We start from the raw sequence: 25,204 nt of genomic DNA, 5'->3' as shown, positions 1-25,204 counted from the left end.
CGTTTAGAGAATCACATTGTAATTCAAACAAAAGGTTAAATTTGGTGTAGTTTTGCTAAAAATCGGTCAAAAGAATGTACTCATATTTTTTTTTTGCTTAGTTCACAAAAAATGCAAAAAAGCATCAGAAAATGCATAAAAAATAATTATGAAATAAGAACAAAGTATCTAGGAAAAAAACAGTAAAGAGAAGATCACAAATTTGTAAATAATTTTTTAAATTTAATTTAATTTCTCGTCAATTTTTTTAAAAATCTTTTGCCAAAATTTTAAAAAGGAAAGAGCGGGAGTCATTTTTTTGTTGTAATGGGTTACGAAGAACATAAAGACAATGATTTTATTATGTTTAAAGTAGAATACAGGAAAAAAAATAAACATAAATGATTCAACCATTTTAAAATATTTACATTTATCAGTTATCCTACAAATTTATGTTTAGTATTCTACTTGGGACTCTTTTGTAGAATGCTACAAGGCAAGATCGTTATGCTAAGTACATACCTATTACTGTAATTTATTCAATTATCACGAAGATAACTGAAGCATGTTTCTAAAAAATAAAAAAATAAAAAAAACCTTGTTTTGTGGTCTAATCCAGTGTTGCGTTCCTCACGCGCTCACGCGCTCACGCGCTCATGAACGCTCACTTTTCGCTCATTCGTGAGGAGGAGCGCTGCGCGAGCTAGCTCACGTTTGCCCGCGCTCACGTTTGCTCCGATTTTTTCAGCTCGCGTTTGCTCCACGCTCGCGCTCGCGCTCATATTTCGCTCACGGAGCGCTCATTTTGGACGTGTCGCTAATCATTTAACGTTTTTGAGAAAGTTTTTTTTCAATTCTAGATGGATTTTTCGCGTCAGGTGCAGTAGGGCTGTGAAAATATGACTTTGTGAACCAATTTTATGACATATGAATTGGAATAGCTTATTTTAATCAATCATGTTTCTAAATAAAAGGTTGGATTCGCAAGGGTCAAATATTTTTTTAGACATACAGTCGAATGTATAAATATTTTAGAATTCAAAGGCCTTATTGTAGCAGAGAGGGGCGGAGGAGTATAGACGCCTAAATAAAAGGGCCTGTAAACCTTACAAAAACTTACAAAACAATGAATTGATTCAAGAGGATTTATGCTTTGGTAAGCTCGATTCAAGGTTAAATGCTTGTTCGATTGAAATATAACATTAAACTGTTTTTATGTACCTAATCAGTGTTTTGACTACATTTCCAGATTGCGGGTCAGAATGAGCTACCATAAAAAAAAGTTATTCCGTTTATTAAATCTTTCAGTGATTCAGTGATTAGAAATGGCTAATCATTTTTATAAGTTTAGTCTTTATTTGGCAAACATTTTAGAAAATAGGGTAACATTTTTGAAACAGTTCTATTTTAAACATATGCGTCAAAATTCCTAAGGGTTGAAATAACCCTTTTGACTCAAATCAAATAAATTGTCAATATTTTTCACCACGAAAAGGTTGGCTCTTCTTCCAGCAAGTGGATTTTATTCAACACTTTCGCAACCAAACCTCTGAAAGTATTCAATCATTCTTGTTCAAAAAATCATATATAACTTGTAATTATTACAAGTTATATTTGATTTTTTGAACAAGGATGATTGTAACTGTTCAAAAGAATATTTAAAAATAAATAAAATATACATAAATTGTCAATATTTTTGTACATAACGAAAATACAATATGGTCCAATATGGATTTGATTTGTGAACAAACAGTGCATCTTTCCACGTCAATGAATGTTTACATTATGAAATTAGTTTTTTGTTCCTTGTTCGAAAAATGTCTAGATTTTAAATAGAACGTAAATTTCGGTTCGCTGATCAGATCCATTTCATTGCCTACTTTTGTTTGTTCGACCACTTTCTTGTTTGTTTTTGCTGCCTGTGCTGAGATAGTTCTAGAAACTTCGTTTCAAACAGGCAGATGCTTCAACAGGAAAAAACAACTACCTACTTTGGCTCACCAGCTCACGTGAGAGCAAAACGCTCCGGTGAGCGTGAGCGAGCACGAGCTACCTGATAAAAACTCACGCTCCAGCTGGAGCGAGCAAGCCTTCCGTGAGCGCTCGCTCATTTGCAACCCTGGTCTAATCTGCAATGATAATGTAATTTTATGACTTAATATCGACGCTTTAACGCGTAAATATTAATATTTTTTTCTCTGGACATGTTTCGACATAAATGATCCAAATTTGTCATCGCTTATCACCCGCGTCCATGCGTTCGATAAATTATTATTTTTTAGCTTCATAAAAAAATGACACGCAAAAATTCTGCAAACACGCCTTTGGCCGTCTATCCTAAATGCTGATAATCGCTTCATTATTTCGCATCACTAAAACAAGACCGCGGTCGTTGTAATTACCGAGGTATGAAATTTTGCCACCCCAGAAAAAAACTATATTGACAAGCATCACCAACAACTTCCCCGAAAAAGAACTGAAAAAACTGTTTGCCCACAACCGGCTCGTTTTTTTTTCGATGTCCACACAAACAGAACACAACTCATGAATTGCGCGAGCGCACTCTGGCAGATAAATTAAAAACTACTCCCATTACCTGGTATCATCGTGCACCTCATAAATAATAAAAATTGCGTTTTCCGCCGTTCCTCCCCTCGCGTGTTGGCCGCAGAAGCAACAGCCCAGAACGGCGACGACGAAGGTCTGGTCAGGCCGCGACCAAAAGTTCCCGAGGAACTTTGGAAATGAAAACGTGAGTGCACTATTTTCGGGAGCGTCACAGAGAATCATACGAAAATTTTGGCATAATTTTTGAAATTGTTGTAATTTTAAAACTCGAAGTTATCACCAGTCTCTGTTCAACTTACGTTAATTGATATATAAACAATTAAGCGGATCTTCAAAAGTATCACTGATTTAAAATGCATAAAAAAAACAAATCTGCTTGTCTTTGCACTGCACCACCGTGGTGGTCAAGCGATGAGGTGGCAGAAGGGTCCCCACAGCAATAGCCGCGGCCATGTACTACTCGCGGTGTCCTGCCCGGTATCGAGATCAATTATTCTGATAAAAACAGAACCTGACACTTCTTTTTTTCGGGAATTTATTACCGGTCCTTTTAGTCGTGTTTATCAAGTGGGGACGACCAAAGGACTCTAATATCGCCATGGGCAAACTTGGACCAGTTACATAATTGTGTTCTTAAAAAAGAAAGCATTTAAATGAATATTTGAAACAATAATAATTTATAATATTTGGAACAGTAATAATTGAATAAATAAACTGTAATGCTTGAACAAGGATTTGCAATTAAAATTATTGTTTTTTTGCGAATCATAACAATAAAGTTCTCTTTTTTTTAAACTTGTTTTAACATAACAAATTTTATTCAAACTATTCGTCGTTCATGATTATTTTTAACTTGTGTTCATAAATCTAAATTGAAAAACAAGAGCTTCTAACGTTTGCAATGCAAATGTTTCAGAAAGTCAAACCTAAATTAAAAACATGTAGAAAATCCAAGAAAATCTCAAAACTTCATATAGCAAAAAATGTTTAGGTGTGTGCGCATACTAACGTTTGACATTTTGCTGAAAAACACCTTTTGAATGGAATTTTAAATCAAATTCCATGTGTTTACTCAAATCACCGTTTAATATTGAAAAAATGACTTTTTGATACAATTGCTGACAAATTCAACTTTTTTTATATCAATCCGACGTTTCGATTATCCGAAGTTCAATTATCGGATGGTTTGTTGAAACATCGAGTATGGACTGTATGGGACTTCGGATCAGTGCTTACGAAATTTCGAAATTTTTTGTGATGGGTGACAAAACACTCCAATCGTCTTCACCACGAAAACCTGATTTTGATATTCTTGCTTTCAAACAAAAATGAATTAATTCTTTGCAATGTCACACACACAGTCATTGAACTCCCTCTAGAGAGCAATTCTCTACCAAAACCGGAAATGGATTTTATTTGTATTTTTTGATTTGGCTCAAACTTTGTGGGGGCCTTCCCTATGACCAAATATGCTATATTGTGTCATTGGTTCACCCATACAAGTCTCCATACAATTTTGGCAGCTGTCCATACAAAAATGGTATGTAAATATTCAAATAGCTGTAACTTTTGAGTGAATTTTCTGATCAATTTGGTGTCTTCGGCAAAGTTGTAGGTATTGTTGAGGACTTTTGAGAAAATGCAAAATTGAATTTGCAATCTAAAAGTACTTTACAGATTTTTTGATAAAGGGCTCCGTTTTCAAGATATAGCCACCGAAAGTTTGATTTTAGCGAAATATTTGCAGTTTTTCAATTTTTAAAAATAGTGACCATAAGTGACCATTTCTAAAAATATTTTTTTTTGAAAAGTTCAGAAAATTTGCTATAAAATTGTCTAAGAGACATTGAAGATTGGACCTCTGGTTGCTGAAATACAGCGGCTTAAAGAAAAAGAAACACGAAAATTGAAGTTTTCTAAGTCTCACCCAATTAGCCCACCATTTTCTAATGACGATATCACAGCAATTAATGGTCCGATTTTCAATGTTAATGCATGAAACATTCGTGAAATTTTCCGATCTTTACGAAAAAAATATTTTGAAATTTTTTAAATCAAGACTAGCATTTTAAATGGGCGTAATATTCAATATTTGGCCCTTTAAAATGTTAGTCTTGATTTAAAAATATTTTTTTCGAAAAGATCGGAAAATTTCACGAATGTTTCATATATTAACATTGAAAATCGGACCATTAATTGCTGAGATATAGTCATTAGAAAAAGGTGGGTTGTTTTGGTAAGATTTAGAAAACTTCAATTTTCGTGTTCCTTTTTCTTAAAGCGGCTCTATCTCAGCAACCCGAGGTCCAATCTTCAATGTCTCTTAGACAATTTTATAGCAAATTTTCTGAACTTAAAAAAAAAATATATATATATTTTTAGAAATGGTCACTCATGGTCACTATTTTTAAAAATTGAAAAACTGCAAATATTTCGCTAAAATCAAACTTTCGGTGGCTATATCTTGAAAACGGAGTCCTTTATCAAAAATCTGTAAAGTACTTTTCGATTGCAAATTCAATTTTGCATTAAAAAGTAATGTCAAACTTGTTTTTGCATGAAACTTCAATTTTTTCCAAAAATCACAATTTCATTACTCGGTGGCAGATTTTTTGACCATGTTTCTCTATGGCTCAAAAGTTGCGGATTTTTGTCCCCTAAAACATATCAAAAAATCTCGAAAATCAAAAAATACGTATTTTGGGAAATTGAGTTTTAGTTAAAAAAAATGTTGATAAAAAAATCTGCAATTTTTTTTCCGGGTACCTATTTTTTTCTCAAAAGTCCTCAACAATACCTACAACTTTGCCGAAGACACCAAATTGATCAGAAAATTCACTCAAAATTTACAGCTGTTTGAATATTTACATACCATTTTTGTATGGACAGCAGCCAAAATTGTATGGAGACTTGTATGGGTGAACCAATGACGCAAAATAGCTTATTTGGTCATAGGGAAGGCCCCCACAAAGTTTGAGTCAAATAAAAAAATACAAAAAATAAAAATGGTCGAAATCGGCCGATTTCGTAGAGAGTTGCTCTAGAAATACATTCGTTCAGAGAACAGTCGTTTAACATTCTTCCGAGTTTCCGATCATCTCTCCCATGATCGCATTCAAATGACTTCTGAGCAGTTCTCTAGGATTTCGGTCATTCGATTTTTTTTGTATTTTTTAATCCGACTGAAACTTTTTTGGTGGCTTCGGTATGCCCAAAGAAGCCATTTTGCATCATTAGTTTGTCCATATAATTTTCCATACAAATTTGGCAGCTGTCCATACAAAAATGATATGTGAAAAATCAAAAATCTGTATCTTTTGAAGGAATTTTTTGATCGATTTGGTGTCTTCGGCAAAGTTGTAGGTATGGATATGGACTACACTGGAAAAAAATGATACACGGTAAAAAAATTTGGTGATTTTTTTATTTAACTTTTTATCACTAAAACTTGATTTGCAAAAAAACACTATTTTTAATTTTTTTTTATTTTTTGATAAAAGGGCCAAACATTCAATATTACGCCCTTGTAAAATGTTAGTCTTGAATTGAAATTTTTAAAAATATTTTTTTCGAAAAGATTGGAAAATTTCACAAATGTTTCATATATTATAATTGAAAATCGGACCATTAGTTGCTGAGATATCGACATTAGAAAATTGTGGGTTGTTTGGGTGAGACTTAGAAAACATCAATTTTCCTGTTTTTAAACCTTTGCATTGCAATATCTCAGCAACTAAAGGTCGTATCAACAAAGTCCGAAGAAGCAAAATATAGAGAATTTTCTCAGCTTTTCAAAAATATTTTTTCCAAAAGTGTGCAAACATTGATTTTACATCGAAAAATTAAGTTGAAAAATTTTTGCGACCAAAATTTCGATTTTTTGAAAAAATCAGTATTGATTAAAAAATTCATAACTCGCTCAAAGATTTTTTGCACAACCTGAAAATTTCTGAAAAGTTGGCATTTTATGTCCTCTAAAACAAATCAAAAAATAAAAAAAATTTAAAATAGTGTTTTTTTGCAAATCAAGTTTTAGTGATAAAAAGTTAAATAAAAAAATCACCAATTTTTTTTTACCGTGTATCATTTTTTTCCAGTGTAGTCCATATCCATACCTACAACTTTGTCGAAGACACCAACTCGATCAAAAAATTCCTTCAAAAGATACAGATTTTTGAATTTTCACATATCTTTTTTGTATGGACAGCTGCCAAATTTGTATGGAAAACTATATGGACAAACTAATGATGCAAAATGGCTTCTTTGGGCATACCGAAGCCACCAAAAAAGTTTCAGTCGGATTAAAAAATACAAAAATTAAAATTGAAGAAAAAAGACCGATTTCGTAGAGAATTGCTCTTCTGTCACCACGCAGCAAATCAAGTAAGAGAGAGACGAAAAACGAGGGAAAGAGCACGTTGTCTCCTTCGGGCGGCTGCTTGAGTGGTGCTCACTTTTTTGTTCGTTTCGTCTTTGTGTTTACGTTCACCGAACGTCGGCAAGCAATACGGGGATGGCGTCGCTATTTTTAGACCACGTTTTCCACTTTTTCTCATCGAAACCGACTACTTTATCGACTTCATTTTGCTGGGCGAGATAGGACGCCGTCTATTTTTAGACGATGACTCAGCACTTTTCCACTCTTGCGCATAAAAAAACCAGGTGGCAGCACGATGTAACGCCACGTCCCTATGATGATCGTGCTAGGCGCTGTGTGAGAGCGATCAAATTTCTTTTTTGGAAATGATCGGTGGCAGAAAGATCTTTCAAATATTTAGCAGTCCCATTCATTGACAGATCCCTTTTCAAGTATTGATTCGGATAATTAAATTATGAACAAAATATATTTTTTCGTATTTTTTCCAAATTTGAATGGTATTAAATAACCAAATGCCTTTTCGAAACATTTGATCACCGTCATTTTAGCCGCCATTTTGAATTTAATAATTCTAATTTCCCTTAAAAGTAGAGCCGGGACTTCGAATATCCGGATAATTTACATTTTTGCGCCCCACAGTCGTGATGTTGCTAGTTATCCGGATATCTGAAGTCCCAGCTCTACTTAAAAGTAGTTTATAATAAAAAATAACACGGTAAAAAATGTATAAAACAAAAAATTGCTTACTAGAAGTTAAAATTGAAATTCTAATAGTAAATTATTTCGCGAATCTTTTGATAGAAACTTGCTTGCTCACTTCCTATTTATCCAAACATTACTTGATTTTCGCCGAAAAAGCTTGACCTTTGATGTAAACACAATTAGTCCTTTTGCATGCTTTCAGCAGTAATCACACCGCTTCACGTAAACCGAAATCTCAACAGGTTCCAGGTTTCGTGAGATACTCACTCCCGTTCCCCAAGTTGCGTGATCAGCTGTGCCTGTGCGTGGACGTGGAGTGAGTAACGTTTTCCCACAACCACAACAAAAACAACAACAGTTCAAGGGCGCGCGCCAGCCCCATCTTGGCATTGACCTCGCATCCCTGCCGGCTGGTTGGGTGCTGCTGCTGATTACGGTTCGCATGATCCCATCGATTGTCCGTGCACGCACTGTCTCCGCCGGCGTTACAGTTTTAGAAAGAGTTGCATGTGGGCTTTCGCTTTCGTTCTACAACCTGTTCGCGTTCCCGCGTACCTCCCCTTTCCCACCGGGGCCAGACTTGGCCACGACCCGCGTGCTGAATGTGAATGTGAGTGAAGCATGACAGCGAAATAAAAATTGACTTCCCGAACACATCCCCAGCCGTATACTGTGGCTTGTCTACCGTGGCACACCTCACCTCTGTACGCCACGTGCCCTCCACGGCCGGAACGTCCGGAGGACGTGACGCGTCGTCGGCGACGTCGGGCGGGAGAGGACAAAAAAGGGGTTTGGCCTTGAGCGGTACCTGACCTTGAACCACATTTACCGAAACGGCACGGATTCACCACGCGTCGCTGTCCCCGGTTCCAGAGATTTGGAGAACCTGCTGCTGCAGCACATTGTCCGGGATCAGAACGTGCGGTCGCCGTCGCCGTTTTTTTTTTCTCCCTGCTTGTTGGGACGTGTAGGTATCGAGTTGTGCTGGCGATGATCCTGCCTGGAAATTTAATGAAATCGATAATTTTCCTTCGTGTCCTTCGTGCCGGCACCGGTTCTGAGTTTTTTTTTCCTCTGACTGTGTGGCGACGTGACGTAGAACCAGGTCGCGGTAGCTGGGGTTCTTCTGTAGCCAAACCAAAAACAAAACATGCCTCACATACTAAGTGGTGGTGGTGGAGGAAAACTAAATCGGTTCGAACCTCCTACCCTCCTGGTCGTAACTGGTTGACGACCTTCTTGAAGGAGGTGTTGGTGACGTGTGGACGGTCATGCCAAATTCAATCGTCAACAGCGCGGACCAGAGGTGTCTTTGGGTGTTGTCGGAGTCGTGTTTTGAACGGGTGGTGGATAGGGAGAGCAGCATTCCATGGATCAGGTCAATTTGAAGAGCGTTGGATGCAATTAGGGTAGTAGGCTCCGTTTTGGGAAAGAAGCATATTTTTGTTCTCACATTATTTAATGAGATTTGTTTCTAAACCTTTAAAATAAATAAATTTTGCTGCACTTTTTGCATAAATGCATAGAAATTTGTTTTTTTTTTGGATAAATTTGCTGTTGAGCTAAATAAAAAATTTATATATTTTTTCCCCTGCAAACTTCTTTTTTTGTTTATTTAGTAAAAGTAAAAAAAAAATGTCTCATAATATCATAACATGCAGATTTCCAGTGCATCTTAATTATTTTTATATTTAAAATTTTAAAATTTAAACAACACGGAGAAAAAAGAGTTCCCAAAATCGTGAACAAGCGTTCATGAAACTCGGAACGACGAACAAAGTGTTTAAACGCACCATGGCATTTGAACACTTTTTTCGTGATTCCCAAATTCATGAACGCTTGTTCACGATTTTGGGAACTCTTTTTTATCCGTGGACACGGAAAAAAGTAAATTCCCGAAATATGCACTATGAATAAATTCCTTCATGGTTCTTTTAACCATTTGGGATGCTTTTTCCTGCATTTTGTTGCATTTTTAAGCCGTTTCAGATTCATTTTGAATTTTGAAATTGAATTGAATTTTGCCTAAGTTATAGCCTTTTTAAGATTTTTGACGTTTTTGAACCACCAAACTTTGTGTCCCGATTTGTCCCACTTTCCGTTGACCTAGAGTGCTCATATTTTGGCCAGATGCTAGTTTTATATGTACAAACAACCTCTAAAATTTCAGGCAGATTGGTGAGGTCGATGCGAGATGGGTATGCTTTGCTCGTGGACTCGCTCTTAAATTCATGAACACAATTCACGATTTCGGGAATCGATTTTTTTCTGTGTAAGATGCCTAATCGCTCAAGTCTAATAAAACCACAGTAATAAAAAGATAAATAAAAAATTTCAACTATTAATTTTAAATTAAAATCATTGAAAATTTAAAAATCATATCTGGCAAAAAGTCAAAACTGCAGAATAACGAATATTTGGTTTTGTGTGATTCGAAAAATGTAAAAAATATGTTTAATTTCAATATTATTATAAAAATAATGAAACAATAAATGGTAATAATATTAAACATCCGTTTTTTGTATTTTTTAATGTCTTTTCATAAACAAACTCTTTTTAAACACCGAATATTAAATAGAAGGTATAAAATCTCTATTTAATTTTCCTGTAATCGTTGTTTGAGTGTAAAAATTGTCAAAATGTTTTAGGATCATGCTGATATGTACCTACCATATTTATAATTTGAGATATAGGCTAAACATAAAAAATATGATGAGTTAGTATTTTTTTGGTGTCAGATGTGTTACTTCAACTCAAAAAATATGCAATGTGATTATACTTTTCAATATAAATTGTCGTAATATAACTTCGTCTAGTGTGTAATATTATTGCAATTTATGGTGGGTTCACACGTAAAACGAGGTAACATTACATATTTTCTGAGTTGAAGCTCCACACCAAATTTAAAACTCTCACAAATATTAAAAATATTTTTTGTCGTTTTAACTCGGCCACGTTCTCTATAAAAATAGAAAATTTCAGATTAAATTATTTTTATTTAAATTTATATGAATGTGGAATTGTACACTGTTTTAGGTAATACAACAAGGTTTTTTTTTCTGACGCAAAATCTGTCTACATTTTCAAATGTAATTGTTCCATGATTTGTTTTACTGTGTAGAGCAATCAAACCAATTTTTTCATAAGAAAAAATCTAAAAACTATTTAGCTGAATTTGAAGTAGAGAGACAATGCCGATAAGCTTACACGGAAATAAAAAAAAGTACCAAATTCCTAAATTCTAGGAATTTTGCCACTTTTCCTTATTTAGTAATCGGATTTTTGGATTACTTAATAAGGAAAGGAGGCAAAATTCCTAGAATTTACGAATTTGGTACTTTTTTTTTTATTTCAGCGTATGCATTAAAACAATATTAATTTGTTTTAATGCTTTTGTTTTGAAATTTTTCAAATAATTTTTAATTATATAATGTAATTTATCTTATTTTACTTCTTATATATTAGTAATTCTCTACCAACTCACACGAAATCGGGAAAAATTGCCCCGACCCCTCTTCGATTTGCGTGAAACTTTGTCCTAAGGGGTAACTTTTGGCCCTGATCTCGAACCCGAGGTCCGTTTTTTGATATCTCGTTACGGAGGGGCGGTACGACCCCTTCAATTTTTGAACATGCGAAAAAAGAGGTGTTTTTCAATAATTTGCAGCCTGAAACGGTGATGATATAGAAATTTGGTGTCAAAGGGACTTTTATGTAAAATTAGACGCCCGAATTGATGACGTACTCGTAATTCCAAAAAAAAACTATTTTTCATCGAAAAAAAAAATACTAAAAAGTTTTAAAAACTCTGCCATTTTCCGTTACTCAACTGTAAATATTTTTGGAACATGTGATTTTTAGGGAAATTTAATTTACTTTTCGAATGTACATTGCCCCAGAAGGGTAATTTTTTCATTTAGATTTTCATTTTAAAATTTCGTGTTTTTTTCTAACTTTGTAGGGTTATTTTATAGAGTGTAACAATGTTCTACAAAGTTGTAGATCAGACAAATACAAAAAAAATTGATATATAAACATAAAAGGTTTGCTTTTTTTTTTGAAAAATTTGTGTTGCCAAAAACGAGATGGCACTGTATTTTCTGACCCATTTTGAATTATTCTTATAAATAAAAATAAATTACAACAAACCCTGCAAAATTCTAACATTAGATCAAAACACCTCACTCAACCCTTCTACCTGATGCTTCGAAAGTCCGGCCAGCTTCGCAGCGGAAGAAAATCCCGAGCAACCTAATTTTTATTATAATTCCAATCATGTGCCCTGCCAGAACCGGCCTCGTCCAAGGTGTGGGGGAGTGTGGGTGAATCGGACATCACAACTCTTGTACCGGCCGTGTGTTGACTGTGGCCAAGGGTTGTCACGCGCCAGCTCAGACACGTCCCTGTTCCCCGGGACCAACGGAACAGTCGGTGGATTCTCACTCCGAGCTCGAATCGAAAGAAAAAGTGCTGCTCCTCATAGTAAAAACGTGGCAACACGTTCAATCAACATCGGGCTGCCGGGCTGCTGCTATTGAACGGTTGAGGTGCATATGAAATCATATTTCCTGACGTGTTTGTGTGAGTGTGTAGTTGTGGAGTTCCATTCATGGAATGTCGCGCAAAGTAGGACCATGTTTGGCCTGGTTTTTTCCCCTCCGGTTGATGTCCCAAACACGTCGCCGCGCAAAGTTGGTAACTAAGAGCAGTACGAGTAGCTCATCAATTTGGCCACGTTCCACCACCCGCTATTGTACTGTCCCCAGGTCGTGAAAGTGAATTGCTAATTGAGAGTGAAAACAAGTGTCCCCTTCTAATGGTGCTAGTACGGCTAGTGTGGGTTTTTTTGCAGTAATCCTAAATTTGATTCAAATTATTTGTTGAGGTTTTTGAAGTCCATTTTTAGGTGTGGAGTGGAACATTTATGACGAATTTTTTTATGATTATTGCGAAGTATTTGATATTGCTTTTCTCACTCTATTTTTTTTTAGAAATATCAATACTAAAAATTGAAAAATAACGTTAAAATGTGATGTGTATTTTTGATTATATCGTCTTATACTGACTTGATTTATGACACGCTTTGAAGTGATGACGAAACGTTAGATAAGGCTTACGCGTTGTGATTACCTCGCTCAAACAGAATTTCAGGTTGTTTTGAAATTGACGTTGACAGTCTTATATTTGATTTCTTATCACTTTAAAAGTAATAACATTTTTAATTGATGATGATAAAAAAAATGTTTCCAAAAAGGCTACAACAACACAAAAAAGTTTACTCACTCTTCTTCCGTGACAATGACTTTTAGCGAGAAGTCATTGCCGTGACCAGGATTCGAACCTGGGTTACTACGGCCACAACGTAGGGTCCTAACCACTAGACGATCACGGCTATTGAAGAGTGGTGAGATACGGTAAATTGAAAGGTGGAGTGGTTTTTACCCCTGGTCGGTATCGGTCGGTCGGTCGGTACCTCGTGGGTATATTTTGAAGCTTTGCTTTATTTTGTCTCACCTGGTGGTACACTCACCTGGGGACCGGTGAAAAAAAGAGAGGGAGAAAGAGAATGAGAGAAAACCTTGTTTCGTGTAGGAAAACTGCGTTAAGTTCAAGATTGACGGTGCAATCAAATTATGAAGGAAGTTAAGCTTCAAAATCCGTAAAAGTAAAAAAGAGTTTTCTTTTCAAATCCTATGATTTGTTTTTAATGTAACGCGTCATTTCTTGTTTTATACGGACCGAGTAAACTTTAAATTGTAATTTGTTCTGATTATTTTTATTTATCATCATTTTTATTATGTAACTAACTCATTCAAATGAATCATAGTATAAAATATTTCTTAGTTTAATCATGCATTTGCATGACTTGTGTCTAAATTTATTTGTTTATGGGTTGTCGAACGTGTGATTCTTTAGAGCTAACTTATAATTCAGGCTGCATTTTTGTTAAGGTGTGCGTGTTGTTCTGCTCTGGTTTGTTTTTTTTTTATTCCTAAATTATGTGAACATCTTTTGAGGAGTTTTAATGCTCCGTAAATATATTTTATTTCAGTTTTCATTTCAATTTATTTTTCGAGTTAAATAATTCACACTCCAAATAATGGAGTAGAAATGACAGGTCTCCCATAAGGAATACATTGTAGAAAAAGCAAAAACTGCTCGAATGCAAGTGCTCCAATCTAAAAAATCTACTCCAAATTATTCATTCAAAAGTATTTTTTTTTAATTTGTCATCATAAATATCCATTAATTTTGTAATACGTAAGTATGTATATAAATTTGGGTCTGTGTCAAAATTGTAGGTTATGATTTGGATATTTCAGAAAAAAAACCAACGTAAACCGGAGGGACATTGATAATCGTAGCGATATTTATAAATATTTTTTTCAAAATTAAAAATACGAATTTACTATCTTTAACTATACCCCACTTCTAGGACCTTAAAATTCGCCGACACTTTTTCCAATTAATTTTTGTTGTTCTTCTGAATTGGAAGGAAGAACTTTTCAAATTTTAGAATATTTAAGGTTTGGCATTTTGACTTATGTTTTTGTGACACATGTTTGCTCATTTTTGAGGTGTCAACTTTTGCATTGCTTTTCACTAACATTTCCAAGATTTTGAGTAAAATAAAGCATTTTTTGTAATATCCCAAACAATACCTCTACGCATTTTTAAACAATTTATATGTTAGTGGTATCATTCTATACTGGAAAATGTATAAGATCAAAACTAAATAAATAAAAAAAGTGACTGTAAAACATACAAAAATTAAAACTGAAGAGACAAAAGGTAATAATCGGATGTGGCAGGCTAAATATCAAATAATATCAGAAACAAACATTAACTTAACAAAATAAATGCAAATAACATTCTCAAAATGAAACAAAATCAATATAAAACAAAACAAGAAACTTTGTTCGTTGAAAAATAAAATGCTTAAAAAAACAAATTAGGCATTGGAGGGTTAATGGGAAAAAAACATTCCTGATTTTTTTTTCTAAAAGTTGCGACTTCAATTTTAAATAAAAAATGTGAAAAACAGTCAACAAAAATCGAGAAAGTTGCAAAATATGAAAGGGCAGCAACAATTTGTTTATCTATACTGAAGATTTGTTCAAACTCTTGGTTCATTTGCAATGTAACAAATTAGAGTTTTGTTTAATTTTCTGTTAAGTCATTGCAAATTTTAGTTCAAGTTTTTGTCCCCCTTCAAAAATGCTTAAAAAATTCAGGGGAAAAAATATGGCTGAAAATTTGAATTTTTGTTCAAAAACTTTTATGATTCTAGATTTTTTTTAGACATATGAAACACAAAAGCTTATTGGATCTTTTTTTTTTAAAAATAACTCTAGAATTGATTGTTAACTATTCAAAATACAGAACGTTTATTTTTGTATTTTTAATCAAAAAGGCTTTTTAGACTTTTAGTAAATCTTGAATTTTTGTACCACAAATAAAAAAAGTAAAAGTTTAAGAAAAACCATATTTCCTCAATTCTCTGATATTAAACTAATTTTCCATAGTAAAGAAACTGTTTTAATGAATAAAATGTTTTGTGATACCTTTTTCTTAAACATTTTAAACGTTGGGCTTAAATTTTGAAATTCATTTTTTTTTTGTGACCAGAGCCGAGGGCCTACCATTTTTAATGGGATGACAATACTTATTTTCACCCATTTTCAAATGGTGGTTTAATTTTTTCTATCAATTTTTTTTAATAAATTGAACAGTAAATTTACAAAAGTTTAATTTTCCAACATTAAAATGGTAAAACCAAACATTGCAAAAAGAATGTATAATTCTAGAGAATCACTCATATGTTTTAAAAGGAAAAAAGGCTGCACAAGACGCTCATAATTCATTTGGAAGCGTTGTTAAAATTTTTCATTGTCATGAATTTCGGAAAGTATCAGAACAATGTCGAAAAATTTTTACTCCATTTTTGCAGGAAATTTTTTTTGTGTAATTTTTATTTTTAAATTAATAGCCTTAGTAAATTTTCCTTGTTAGAAAAAAAAAAAAAAAAAACAATTTTTTTGAGTAGTTTAGAAAATTAATGATAAAAATATTAGATTTTTATTAAATGTTTAAATTATCAAGTATAACTTTTGTCAAGGTTTAAAACAGCCTTTGCAAAAACACTTCTTTGGCCGTAAAAAAAGTACTGATAGAGGTTCAGTCAAGAAAAAAAAGGTATTTTGTAGAATAACAAAACCCCTCTGAAAATCTCCAGCAAATTTCTCTCCAAAAACCCCAGCAGCCACGTGGCTTCCGTCGAAATTCAATTCTCTACAGTCCAGCCTCCCCAACCAACGGACGCAAGGACAATTCTGGTCGTAGAAAACCGCCTAACCCTGAATGTTTGTTTTGTACGGAGCCCTTCGACACGAATTGGCCGATCCCTTGGCAGAAGAAGCGGTCCAGCGGTTTCCGTAGATGGCAATTTCGAAAAATTGTAATTGAAAAGGTGGTTTCACAAGAGAAAAAAAAACCCCGTCGAGGAAACAATAGAAGACGGGTCTATCGGCGGTCTCCCTAGCAGAAAATTTCGGAATTCTTCTAGTGAAGCTCCACCAGCAGCAGCAGCGGTTCCAGCCTGTGCACACACACCAAATTTGCATTCCGGTGTTCCGGGGGGATATATATCGATCCTGTGTGCAAGTGCTGCTGCTTCTGCAAGGTTTTTGATGTAAGGTGGGCCAGGATGGACGATGCTTCTTGCGAGGATCTGGAAACAGGTCGAGGGCGGGGAGGGGTTCCAAGTGCACAACGTTTGCATACTAATGGACCTAATCTAATCAACCGTCGTCGTCGTCGTCGTCTTCGTTGTTGCTCCGCTGAAAGTTTTGGTCCTGCTGCTGGGGAGTAGGATCCTCCCCGCCCACCACCTAGAAGAGGAGCAGGTCCAGGGCAGGTGTCTGCTGAGGGGGAGGGGGGACCTCGTTTGGAGGAGTTGCTCCCCCCCTCGAAAATGACGAACATTTCGGACGCGCGAGAGTCATGCGCATTTCTCAAGCTGAGTATGTGCAGTAATGCTCTTCCGAAGTGTGACAACGGCAGCAGCAGCATCCAGCAACAAAGCCAGGATCTTTGCACTTCGGCGAACTCGGTCGCGGAGAGCTGCTGAGAGTGAGTGCTGCTAGAGCAGTGTGTCCCCGTCGAATATCCGCGTTGATGTTGATGGTCCTCGCCGCGAGAGTCTCGTCTTATCGCTTCGTCGTTCAGTCGTTCATCTCCAAGTAGTAGCGTCCACGACTGAGTGTTAGTCGGAGCTGCAGTCGTCCTCGGGAAAGGATTCATCTTTTTGTCTTATCGGAATTCGCCCCGTTTTACTGTCCGGAGTTGTTGTTATTGTTGCTGGAGACCACTTCCGAAAGAGTTCTGAAGAAAAAAGAAGATTACATTTTTTTTCCTTCGAACGGAAGGTGTTGATTACGCCGTTTCCCAGCGCCCTCGCGTGGTTCTCTCGATTTTAATTAGCCTCGGAGGAACCAAAAAGTTGTGGCTTTTCTTCCCCATTTTCTGTGTGGTGTCTGGTGGGGAGTGGTTTGGGGCTTCTTCGGATGGGCACAGCTGTGAAATAGCACACAAACACAGTGATTGTGATAAGTTTGCTGGTTGGTGAACAAAGTCGCTGTGAATTTGATTCGAGAAGGATTAAGAGGAAGGAGAAGTTAAAGAAGGAGACGAGTATCTGCTGTTTTATATTGAAGCGAATAGGCGAAAGGCGAACAACATGTGGAACTACGGATTATATGGATTCGACATGTGTGCTTGTAAGAATTGTTCCGTGTTCTTTGTTTGAGATTTTTTATTTGTTTGTTGCTATAAATCTATATGATTTTTAGGGCAACAAAGTCGTAGACAAAATTTCATGTGACGCATATATTTTACCGATTGGAATTTTACCTTTTTGGTTTATTTCAACAATTACAAGACGGTGAGATAGCCGAGAGGATTGGAGCGCGGACATAATAATCTGAATATGACTTTCACCGGATTGATGCTATTTTGGAATGTGCAAAATGTGCAAAATCTTCTGTACATGCTTTTTGTGTACACGTTTTCTCATACAATACTACATGCTTTTGCTCACAAAAGTGATGTGCATGCTTTTGCATGCGATTTCACCATCGGACTTTTACTGTGCTCAGTGGGATCAACTGTTTAAATGAATTAATGAACACCTCTCTGTGCATAAGAGTGAAATATTCTCTCGCAATGATAACTATTCTTTGAATCAAAATTGTTTTTTTTATCTATCCTATTGTGGGTGTTCTGGTAACCGGAATTCTGAAATAAAATTGTTGTAATAACTTGTGACGGTGATATGTTATATAAATAATAATTCTTTCAAATTTTTCAAAAAAAAAAAATAGTTTTTATGAATTTCGCAATATATTTTTATTTTTTATGTATTTTGCCTTCCTCACTGAGGTAAGGCTATAATCCTGCTCGAAAAATGAACTTTTGAAAAACAGCTCATAGACCTATATTCATGTGTACCTATCGACTCAGAATCGAAAACTGAACAAATGTATGTGTGTGTGTGTGTATGTGTGTGCGTATTCCCCTTGGTGCTCAAAATTCTTGCCAAGTTTTCTCGGCACTGGTTGATCCGATTTGAGTCAAACAAGTTGCATTCGATCCGGTTTGGTGCCCCATACTGCACTATTAAATTGTTTGAAGATCCGATAAGTAATTCAAAAGTTACGTATAAAAAAGTGTCAGAGTTGCGAATCGGGTGCTGGAATTTTGATGCCGGATCTCACTTATCTATATGAAAACTATGTCCGGATCTATCATCCGACCCATCGTTGGTTAGGTTATCAAAAGACCTTTCCGATGAGACCAAAACATTGAAGATCTGGCATCCCTGTCTCGAGATATGACCACTTTAGTGATATTTATGCACTTTTTTGAAGCCGGGTCTCACTTATCTATATGAAAACTATGTCCGGATCTATCATCCGACACATAGTTGGTTAGGTAATCAAAAGACCTTTCCAAAGAGTCCAAAACATTGAAGATCTGGCAACCCTGTCTCGAGATGTGACCACTTTAGTGATATTTATGCACTTTTTTGAAGCCGGATCTCACTTATCTATATGAAAACTATGTCCGGATCTATCATCCGACCCATCGTTGGTTAGGTAATCAAAAGACCTTTCCAATGAGTCCAAAACATTGAAGATCTGGCAACCCTGTCTCGAGATATGACCACTTTAGTGAAATTTATGCACTTTTTTGAAGCCGGGTCTCACTTATCTATATGAAAACTATGTCCGGATCTATCATCCGACCCATCGTTGGTTAGGTAATCAAAAGACCTTTCCAATGAGTCTAAAATATTGAAGATCTGGCAACCCTGTCTCGAGATATGACCACTTTAATGAAATTTATGCACTCTTTTGATGCCGGATCTCACTTATCTATATGAAAACTATGTCCGGATCTATCATCCGACCCATCGTTGGTTAGGTAATCAAAAGACCTTTCCAATGAGTCTAAAACATTGAAGATCTGGCATCCCTGTCTCGAGATATGACCACTTTAGTGATATTTATGCATTTTTTTGAAGCCGGATCTCACTTATCTATATGAAAACTATGTCCGGATCTATCATCCGACCCATCGTTGGTTAGGTTATCAAAAGACCTTTCCAATGAGTCTAAAACATTGAAGATCTGGCATCCCTGTCTCGAGATATGACCACTTTAGTGAAATTTATGCACTCTTTTGATGCCGGATCTCACTTATCTATATGAAAACTATGTCCGGATCTATCATCCGACCCATCGTTGGTTAGGTTATCAAAAGACCTTTCCAATGAGTCTAAAACATTGAAGATCTGGCAACCCTGTCTCGAGATATGACCACTTTAGTGAAATTTATGCACTCTTTTGATGCCGGATCTCACTTATCTATATGAAAACTATGTCCGGATCTATCATCCGACCCATCGTTGGTTAGGTTATCAAAAGACCTTTCCAATGAGTCTAAAACATTGAAGATCTGGCATCCCTGTCTCGAGATATGACCACTTTAGTGAAATTTATGCACCTTTTGATGCCGGATCTCACTTATCTATATGAAAACTATGTCCGGATCTATCATCCGACCCATCGTTGGTTAGGTAATCAAAAGACCTTTCCAATGAGTGAAGAAATCTCGAGATATGCACTCTTTTGATGCCGGATCTCACTTATCTATATGAAAACTATGTCCGGATCTATCATCCGACCCATCGTTGGTTAGGTAATCAAAAGACCTTTCCAATGAGTCTAAAATATTGAAGATCTGGCAACCCTGTCTCGAGATATGAACACTTTAGTGAAATTTATGCACTCTTTTGATGCCGGATCTCACTTATCTATATGAAAACTATGTCCGGATCTATCATCCGACCCATCGTTGGTTAGGTAATCAAAAGACCTTTCCAATGAGTCTAAAACATTGAAGATCTGGCATCCCTGTCTCGAGATATGACCACTTTAGTGATATTTATGCATTTTTTTGAAGCCGGATCTCACTTATCTATATGAAAACTATGTCCGGATCTATCATCCGACCCATCGTTGGTTAGGTTATCAAAAGACCTTTCCAATGAGTCTAAAACATTGAAGATCTGGCATCCCTGTCTCGAGATATGACCACTTTAGTGAAATTTATGCACTCTTTTGATGCCGGATCTCACTTATCTATATGAAAACTATGTCCGGATCTATCATCCGACCCATCGTTGGTTAGGTTATCAAAAGACCTTTCCAATGAGTCTAAAACATTGAAGATCTGGCAACCCTGTCTCGAGATATGACCACTTTAGTGAAATTTATGCACTCTTTTGATGCCGGATCTCACTTATCTATATGAAAACTATGTCCGGATCTATCATCCGACCCATCGTTGGTTAGGTAATCAAAAGACCTTTCCAATGAGTCTAAAATATTGAAGATCTGGCAACCCTGTCTCGAGATATGACCACTTTAGTGAAATTTATGCACTCTTTTGATGCCGGATCTCACTCATCTATATGAAAACTATGTCTGGATCTATCATCCGACCCATCGTTGGTTAGGTAATCAAAAGACCTTTCCAATGAGTCCAAAATATTGAAGATCTGGCATCCCTGTCTCGAGATATGACCACTTTAGTGATATTTATGCACTTTTTTGAAGCCGGATCTCACTTATCTATATGAAAACTATGTCCGGATCTATCATCCGACCCATCGTTGGTTAGGTAATCAAAAGACCTTTCCAATGAGTCTAAAACATTAAAGATCTGGCAACCCTGTCTCGAGATATGACCACTTTAGTGAAATTTATGCACTCTTTTGATGCCGGATCTCACTTATCTATATGAAAACTATGTCCGGATCTATCATCCGACCCATCGTTGGTTAGGTAATCAAAAGACCTTTCCAATGAGTCCAAAATATTGAAGATCTGGCATCCCTGTCTCGAGATATGACCACTTAACCCTCTACAACCTAACCCCGCCTTTAGACGGGCTTCGATCTAAAAAATCGCCAAAAAACAATTTTCCAACCGATTTTTGATCTTTAAAAAGAATTGGAAAGAAGAACTCTTAGAATTTAGGAAAATTGAAGGGTTGGAAGCTTAACTTGTTTTATGTGACTTTGCCAATGTTTTTAAAAATGTCATTTTTTTAGGGGTCAACTTTGGCCTGGTTTTTCACTAACATTTCCTATATTTTCAGTAAGAAGAAGTATCCAGTAATTTTTGTAGTGTCCCAGACTATGCCTCTACGCATTTTTTTGCAATTTAAATGATGATGGTGCGATTCTATAGCAGAAAATGAGAAAAACATGCAAAAAATTAAAAAAGTGACTGTAAAAACATGAAAAAATAAGATAGGCAAAATGTAATTATATTAGGTGGTAGAGTAGGCCAAATACTACCAAAAACAAACATAAACTAAACAAGATAAATGCAAATTAAAATACTAAAAATGAAACAAGAAAAACATAAAACAAGAGAAGTAAAGTTTTTTGTAGAACAAAAGTTGCTCAAAATGACCTCCTAAACACGGGAAAAATAAATATTTTCGAAAAAAAAATTTGGGCGGTAGAGGGTTAAGTGATATTTATGTACTTTTTTTTAATGCCTAAGCTATGTCCGGATCCATCATCCGACCTATCGTTGGTTATGAAATGAGTCTTTCCCATGAGTCCAAAACATTGATGGTCTGGCAACGCTCAGTCTAAAGTTATGACCGCTTAAGTAACATTTATGTTTATTTTTTTCTTTTTTTTTTTGGGAAATAGATGGAATTTGTGTCCAAACCCATCATATCACCAAATGTTGGTAAAAAGTGAGGAAGGCACCAACCACATAGGTGGATTAAGTTAGTTTTTTTATTTGAATGAAACTTTGTCCATGTCAAAAAAAGCCATTTTGCATCATCAGTTTTTCCATACAAGTCTCCTTATTATTGTAGCCCCATTCAAAATGGGCATGTGAATATTCCAAAATCTGTATCTCGAGAAGGAATTTTCTGATCGATTTGATGTCTTCAACAAAGTTGTAGGTCATAATTAGGACTTAAAAAAATTAAAGGTACACGGGAAAAAACCCGATTTGTTTCATGTAACTTTTTATTCTTAAAAGAAAAATTCCAAGAAAAGATTTTTTTTATGTTCGAAATTTTTTATGTGTTTTAGAGACTAAAAAAGCTTCCTTTGTGCGATATTTAGGATGGTGCAAAATCTGATAACGACGATATTTTTTTTAGAAAATAATTGTTTAGATGCAATATTTTTTTTTGAAAATTGTTTTTTTTTTTCAATTTGAAAATATATCATAAAGTAAATTACCCCTGCCTTTAGAAGTTATTGTTTTTGTGCAAAATGGGTTTTACTCTATGTTATCTAATTAGCCCTCATTTTTAACCCACGATGTTTCGTTTACTTTTGTGAAATTTTCTTCTCTTTTTGATTAAAATAATCTTGAAACTTAAATATCTGACCCTCATTTAAAAATTAACCAGAATATCTGTTTTTTGCCCTCATCCGGAAATTTGAAATTATTTATTTCCTAATATAGAAACTCTAAACCGCTTTTTTATTTTTTTAGTTTAAGTGGTAGCAACTAGCAGTCCGATCAACAAAGTCATATAATAAAAATTGCAGGAAATTTGCCAGCTCCTAAACAATTGCAAATTTGATTTTGAATCCAAAAATGATTTTTTTGGATAATAGTCAAGATTTGTCCAAAGGTCCAAAATATTACAGACCGGTATCAGATTTTGCACCATCTAAAACACTGGCACAAAAGATTCATTTTTGAGTCCCCTAAAACATAATGAAAATAAAAAAATACGTATTTTTGGAACTGAACTTTAAGTCAAATTAAAAAGTTTCGTGTATCCAATTTATCTATTAAGTCTTTTTCATAACATACAACTTTGCCAGAGATCCCAAATTGATAAAAAAATCCAGATTTCAGAGACTAATATGAAAAAACTTTTGATGCAAAATGGCTTCTATTGAAAAAGGACAACGTTTCATGAAAAAAATTACAAAATTTTAAATTACTTAGATTGTTTACCGACCTATACTTAACCGATTTTAGAAATACCGAATTCTGAAAGTAAATGTTTGTGTGAATCTTGGAAAAAAATGACAAAAATCATTTTGATATTTTGCTTTTGTTTTGCAAAAATGTTAGATTTTGTTTTTTTGATTTTGTTTGTTTTTTTAGTGTATTTAGTAATACATTACTAATTCTAAACTGCTGAAAGATAGTTTAACTGAAAATCTTCGAAAACAATTTGCATAGGCTTTAGTGATTTGTTTAACATTTTGGAAACTTTTGATAACACATATTTTTTTAATTTAAATTGAGGAAAATAAAGAAAGACGTCAAATAAATCAATATTAAAAATTAAACTCTTTCAATCGATGTAAAATTGTAAGGTAAGTAATAATTTTGTACGCGTTAAATTTTCTAATTAGGGGGCATAGCAACCAATGATGTTGTTGCCTTTTGTATACCAAAATTGTCAAACTTAAGGAGCTATTAGACTATGGCAAACAAAAAAACTCGCTCTTTTTTTTGTTTGAAAGTAAATTAGTAATATTTTTTTTTTGTAAATTATTTTGTGAACTGTACTTTGGGGGATGAATCAAATTATATTTAAAGTTTCCTTAGTTTTGAAGATACTAAAATATCTGTAACAAAAATCTTGGGGAAAAAGCTCTGGTTGAGCATTTTACTCTAATCGAAAATAATTTCCATCTTGCAAATGAAATTTTTTATTACGATTAATTACACTGACCTACAAAAATGACAAAAATGACTGCGCAGGCTCAACTTGAGGGAAAGCATAAAGTTTGGGGTCCCCAGAATCACGTGCATTTTGATTTTTTTTCAAAAATAGTTTGTCTGGGCCGAATGGTTTTTCTCCAAAGTTTGTATGGAGAATTAGGGTGGTTCGTCGCTCTTGCATACAACCCAAAAATTGCATGCAATATGTAGGAGAACCGAACCGCACTAATTCTCCATACAAATTTTGGAGAAAAACCATTCGGCCCAGACAAACTATTTTTGAAAAATTCAAAATGCACGTGATTCTGGGGACCCCAAACTTTATGCTTCCCCTCGAGTTGAGCCTGCGCAGAAATTTTGTTGGTCAGTGTTACCTATCGAATGATTATTCAGAGTTAAATAACCGGAATGGGCAGAGTTTTAAACACCTAGTTTTAGCTCTTAAATTTTAAGAATTCCTGCTATTTTTTTTAACTTTGTTTATGTTAAAGCTATAGCTCAATCTTTCCCACACTCATTTAAATCGGCAATCTTGTTTCAATCATCTTTCTCCAAACAAGTTGCATCAAATCTTTTTCTCGCCAATCTTACTTAATCCCCCCTCACCGTCTCCAAAATAGTGCATTTTTTGCCAGCTTCATCGCGTAAACCTATTACGCGTTCACAACCAATCTGCGAGACTTTCCCTCTACCCTAACTTTCCCATGCCCTGCTTTGGGTTGTCATTTCTGAACTCAAACTCAACGCCGCTGGGTGCTAAAAATTGCGCCGCAACCCGTCGTCGTCGGCATTCGCGGCTTTTGAAGTGTCACGTGTGGACGTTGCGATTTGTCAATCTCACCCGGGTCTCAGCTGCACCTCCTATTTTATTTCTCTGGGCTTTTTTTTCTTGTTAAGCATTGACATGGGATTGGGATTACCTGGGAGACTCCCGTGTGGGGTGTCTAGTTTTGAAGATTGCATGGTCTCTCTGAACTGTCACATGCTTCGCAGAGGTTCTTGACCTGGACTTGATCTACTTTAAAGTCGTTGGGGGACTTGTTTACGATTACCTTTGCTAATTTTTGTTTTCTTGTTTGTCATTCCAGTGGCCGACCCAAATCAAGTGGTCGTCGCGCAGCAGAAACGTCCCGTCTCCGGTTTAGGGTAAGTGTCTTCAAGGAGACGAAAACACCATCATCGTTGGACCCCTCGAATCGCGCCAAGTCATCGCCAAAGAGGAACGAATCTACCACCCTCACCCTACAACTGCTAGGAAAACACACTTTTATGGCGATTGACC

At 35.4% G+C, this 25,204-nt stretch overlaps 1 protein-coding gene and 1 non-coding gene across 5 annotated transcripts in view; one reads left to right on the top strand and one right to left on the bottom strand.

Moving 5' to 3' along the window:
- Window positions 1-25,204, top strand: part of LOC6048199 (aryl hydrocarbon receptor nuclear translocator homolog) — a 297,606-nt gene that overhangs the window by 1,899 nt on the left and 270,503 nt on the right. The window contains exons 1-2 of one of the 4 annotated variants that reach the window (XM_038251171.1): window positions 16,869-17,406; window positions 25,011-25,068. The exons of 1 other annotated variant lie outside the window; for it this stretch is intronic. In XM_038251171.1, the coding sequence (XP_038107099.1) occupies window positions 17,367-17,406; window positions 25,011-25,068 (98 nt within the window). In that variant the 5' untranslated portion in view covers window positions 16,869-17,366. Of the gene's footprint in view, window positions 1-16,868; window positions 17,407-25,010; window positions 25,069-25,204 lie in introns of those variants that run through there. 2 more of the 4 variants (XM_038251170.1, XM_038251172.1) reach the window with 2 other exon arrangements.
- On the bottom strand, window positions 12,948-13,019 carry Trnah-gug. Its single transcript has one exon. It is a non-coding gene; the product is annotated as a tRNA-His (tRNA).

This window comes from Culex quinquefasciatus, chromosome 2, assembly GCF_015732765.1.
Source record: "Culex quinquefasciatus strain JHB chromosome 2, VPISU_Cqui_1.0_pri_paternal, whole genome shotgun sequence".
NCBI lineage: Eukaryota > Metazoa > Arthropoda > Insecta > Diptera > Culicidae > Culex > Culex quinquefasciatus.
The sequence above is the reverse complement of the archived record's forward strand: the minus strand, read 5'-3'. Positions and strand labels throughout refer to the sequence as shown.